Source organism: Helianthus annuus, chromosome 14, assembly GCF_002127325.2.
Source record: "Helianthus annuus cultivar XRQ/B chromosome 14, HanXRQr2.0-SUNRISE, whole genome shotgun sequence".
NCBI lineage: Eukaryota > Viridiplantae > Streptophyta > Magnoliopsida > Asterales > Asteraceae > Helianthus > Helianthus annuus.
The window spans coordinates 149,071,864-149,077,070 of NC_035446.2; the positions used below are offsets into that span (position 1 = coordinate 149,071,864).

The window sequence follows — 5,207 nt, forward strand, 5'->3', positions numbered from 1 at the left end:
GTGCATGTGTCGGTTTGGTTTGGTTTTTCCCATTAATCATAACGTAACTACTAACTTCGGTTATGATTTTTCTTAACTATAACCATAACTGAACTTCTGTTACGGTTAGTTGGTTAGGAAGTCGGTTATGGTTCGGCTTTGGTTAATTTCAGTTATTAACCGAAAACTTTAACTAAAACTAACTTTTCGTCTAAAGTTAAAAATTATACGCCAATGGGCCTACAAAATAAGAATGAAACCCACCATGTTGCACTTAGTTTGGGCCTTTTTTACAAGACAACTAAGACTACCTTTTTTTTGTTAAACTATTGATGTGGAATCCATTTTAATAAAGTAATTATGAAGTGAGTGCTATACAGAAGATTCATATCATAATAACACCTCAGTTCTTCATCAAAATAAAAGACATCTACATCAATATAATTTTGTTACTAACATATTTTTTATATTAGTAAAAAAGCTCTACATGGTTATTGTAAAACATAAATCCATTATGTAGAATTATAGACTTAACATTACAAGTTCAGTTTGGTTTTGGTCATATCGGTTAACCAATGCTTCTAAACATAATCATAACCGATTGGTCGGTTAACCAAAGTTTCAAAACCATAAATATCGGTTATGTTGGTTCTCGGTTAAAATCGGTTTGGTTATGTTGGTTATGGTTCGGTTATCGGCTATGACGCTTAATTCGCTCACCCCTAGTTCCTAGTAACAGTTACAAAAATGTCACCGCATCAATCTCAACCACAAATCACAAAGATCTTGTGGCTGATAATCGTTCTTATGGTTTTCACACTTTTGAGTGTTTTCTCTGTAATCCAATACTTTATATACATACATGAATATGCTTTTGCATTTAGATCACATTAAATACTCTTCTTGTTTCATCTTTCTATTAGAGCGATAAATAACCGATATAAACAATACGTAATTCGTTAACAAACACATTAAGCACCATTACAACAAAAAAATAAATAAATAAACGTATAAATGACTTACTAAACAAAGTTAAGAAATTGTTAGATATTTTAGTGTAACCGGGATTGATTTGGTGATCAAAGCAAATAATAATACACATCAAGCAAGTTAAGAGGTGCAAGAGTGCACGCTTGTTTGAGTTATTATGATTCGAAGTGTACGGACAGAACCCGTACTCTACGGAGGTTCCAAGGGGGCAACGCCCCCTTGGCGGGGGCCGAGGGCAGCGTCCCTAGGAGCAGGGTCCAAGGGGCGGCAGCCCCTGGCGGGGTCCAAGGGCAGTTTTATTTTGATTAAATTACTTTAATAAAACTGCATCAGGAAATTTAATTTTCTGGAAAATTGCCCCATTTTTGAAATATTAAAACAATGCAGTTTTATTGGCAGTTTTGTCTTAAAAACTGAGATAACTGCCATTAGGCAGTTAATCTTCCCTAACCCCAAATTTTGTAGACAGTTTTCTTGATCATTCTTCTTCTGGTTCAGACAATTTCACAAAAACATACTCTGGTTCAATTTCTCGAAAATCAGAGTTGTATCCGATTGAATTATTCGGGTGAACCACCAAAATAATTTGATCTGAAAGTGACTACACACCTTTCTAGTCATCCGATAATCTGAATATTCCCCAACAGAAATAAACAATTAGTTAACAAAATAAAAAAAAATAAGAAAGTTTAAAATTCATATTCATACATACTAGAAAGATCATTTAAATTGTTACTTTTTTAATTATAGTGTATAAACGAAAGAAGGGACCATTTCCTTTAAAGATTCTTCCAAAGAGACAGGGAAAGATCAACTTCATGTGCTTTTGTTTTGAAGGGGACGACTTGACGACTGGTCACTTGATCGTATGAAAGTGACCGTTCGTTATATTTTCTATTTTTTTCTTCATTAAATTAACCAACAAATATTACTTATAAGTAATAACTATCTTTTTAGAAAGATTAAATATCTAAAATAAAAATATGACCGGTCAAATATATTAAAATAAATATTAACTTATAAATTATATCTAAAAAATATGACCGGTCAAATGTATTTAAATAAATATTAACTTTTATTTTGTCAAAAATGATTGTCACGTGAAGCAGGTGTTTAAATTGATATTTTTTTAGGTCAAACCATTGGTAATAGCTTTTTGTTGTTGAAAATCAAAATCGAGTGGTTAAAAAGTATATGTGAACTAAGCTAATGGTAATTTGGTTCCATGGTTTAGATTTATGGCAGACGCGAACCGAGTTGTAGTGAGGCAGTCTGAACTAATCTAACGGTAATTTGGTTCCATGGTTTAGACTTATGACAGATGTGAACTGAGTTGCAGTGAGGTAGATGAAAAGTTGAAGATAAGTAGACGCGAGGGAACTTGGAGACTGAGCTGAAGGCAAAATCCTTGTCACCCTATGTCCATTGTTCATCTTCACCGCGATGCCTTGTATGTCTTTCATCCTCACTCTTCAAGGTGGCGCTACATCATTTCTTCCATCAATGAAAAGGCGGTGACTCCACTGGGTGCACCGCAAGCTGCCTCAGGCTAAAGCTATGAACGGTGAAGCATGAAATTGCATCGGACTACACGGTGTGGTGGCGTGGAGGGTGTGGCGTACTGGCGTTGCCCCTCTCTCCCTCACTTGACTTTGCCTCCTTGCCTTTCACCACCCCTGTGTTTTGGAGACAAAGCCCTCAAAGTCTAGACGTGGGAAAAAAATTGGATGAAAGTAACGAAAGTAACCGAACTACATGCATGGAAATAACAGTTTAATCTTTGAAAAATAGATTAAATCTAAAAACACAACGTAACAGGCAAGATTGCTATTTTCTTTAATAAAAAAAACAGTTATAAGCTAATTTTTAGAATAAAAAAGTTGAATAAAATTTTAACAATTAAGAGCACACGGGGTGGTTACGTTATACCACCCCATCACTCGTTAAGTTATCACGGAACACCGCCGCCTTGCATGTCACCACGCGTTATTTTTTGAACGCGTTACACATATCACGCGTTGAAATTTGAAAATGGAACGTTGGGAAGGGACGTTTGGCTTGTTTTTTGACCGTTTTGGGTTTTTTTTTTTTTTTGACCGTTTGGGATGATTTTTGAAACCTTTTTTTATATAAATCCAACCTACTCAATACAAAAAATCAACAAACTCTCCAACCATTCTCACACTCAATAAAAAAAATCAAAAAACTCTCCAACTCAATCTAAATAATTTTACAAGAAACATGGAAGGTTCAAGCAAGAGAGGTGGGGGTTCGAAAAAAAGAGGTTCGGGTACGAAGAAAAATCCCGTAAGACCCAAGGTTCGAGCGAATCTTGGCGAGCCGACGCGCTTTAGGTTGCAAGACGAACCCGACCAAGTCCCACCCTTTCAAACCCAACAATATCCACCCTTTCAAACCCAACAATATCCACCCTTTCAATCGCAAACGTACCAAAGCCAACCGTTCGTTCCACCGTTTCAACCTCACCAATTTCAACCCCAGACGTATCAAACCCAACCCCACACACTCAACTCACTACTAGAAGACAACACCCTCATCCATCATTTTGCAAGCGCGTGGCGTGAACCACAACAAAGTCTTGACGAGGAAGAGGAAGAGGAAGAGGAAGAAGAAGAAGAGGAAGAGGAAGAAGAAGAAGAAAATGATGACGTTCAAGAAATCGTCACAACCGGCCGGCAACATTGGACGAGCGAGGAGGAGGTGTCCTTGGTGAAGGCGTATTTGCACATCTCGGAGAATAGGAAACATGGCAACGAGCAAAGAAGCGATGCGTTTTGGAGATGGGTCATTAATCATTTTAGGCAACTTCCCGGTGCAAGGGTACGAAACATGGATCAAATGACGTCGAAGTGGACGGATTTGAACGGGAAAATTAGCAAGTTCAACGCTTGTTTCATTCAAAAGGTATGTTTTTTATTAAAGTTTAAATATTTTTTATTAAAGTTTATAAAAAAAATAGTTTTTTTAATAAAAAAAATACAGAAACAGTTTTATAAAAAAACAATTTTTTTAATTAAAAAAATACAGAAACAGTTTTATAAAAAACAGTTTTTTTATTAAAAAAAATACAGAAACAGTTTTATAAAAAAAATAGTTTTAAAAAAAACAGAAACAGTTTTTAATTAAAATAAAACAGAAACAGTTTTTTTAATTAAAAAAAAACAGAAACAGTTTTTTAATTAAATAAAACAGAAACAGTTTTTTTAATTAAATAAAAAAAAACAGTTTAAAAAAAACAGAATTTTTTTTTAGAAAACATAACATTTTATATTTTTTGTAGAACCGAAACCCACAAAGTGGAGCGAGCGAGGCGACAATCATGCGACAAGCCACCGAAGAGTATTGCCGAATGTACAAAAGGAGGACTTTTCCACACGTGGGGGCATGGGAAGTTACGAGACATCACCCGAAGTGGGTCCCCGTTGAGTTGGTTGACATGTGTGGTCCTACGGCTCCAAAAAAACGAGGAGGTTCGAAAAGATCAAAGACATCCGATTCGGGGAACTACACGACTTCCGCGTCGGATAACTTGCTCGAAATGAACTTAAACGACCCCCTTGACGAACCCGATCAACCCGTTGACGACACCGTTGAAGAAGATACACCCACAAGGCCACGACGCCGGAGAGGTGGTGAATCGTCAAGCAAAGGTAAGGAAGCGGTGGCGGAGTCGATCTTCAGAATCGAAGAGGAGAAAATGACCCAATTCAAGAAGGCCCAACAAAGAAAAGAAACAATTATGTCCCTAAAAGTTGAACGCGAGCAGGCGTATAAGGAACACTTGAAAACGATTGAAAGACAAAATGATTTAAAAATCTTGTGTAAAAAGCACGCCCATCTTGACGAACCGTTCAAGTCAATTGTCATTCAACAAAAGCGCGAGATTTGCGCAAAGTGGGATTGGGAGATGCCACCCGTTTAGTTGTTTTTTTATTTGGCTATGTAATTTATTTTTTAAGTTTAATGAAATTTATATTTTAGTGTTTTATTGTTAATTTCTAATTTTAAAATGAAAATTAAAAAATTTGGGAGTGATAGAATTCCATCACTAGTGATACCACCCCGCCTACATTTCTATCACTAGTGATAGAATATTGGGTGATGACATGGCATGATTTGATTGGATAGTGGGAGTGATAGAAACTATCACTAGTGAACCACCCCTCCTCCCCTAAAAGAGGTTGAATAAAAATTAAAGTTTCTTTATAAAATCAGTG

General features: G+C 36.1%; 1 protein-coding gene across 1 annotated transcript; it reads left to right on the plus strand.

The window, feature by feature from the left end:
* The first annotated feature begins 3,802 nt into the window (after positions 1 to 3,802).
* Positions 3,803 to 4,912, plus strand: LOC118486580. The gene is made up of 2 exons (XM_035983121.1): positions 3,803 to 3,894; positions 4,271 to 4,912. The coding sequence occupies exons 1-2, from the start codon at positions 3,820 to 3,822 to the stop codon at positions 4,910 to 4,912; spliced, it is 717 nt and encodes a 238-aa protein (XP_035839014.1). The 5' UTR covers positions 3,803 to 3,819.
* The last annotated feature ends 295 nt before the right edge of the window (positions 4,913 to 5,207 follow it).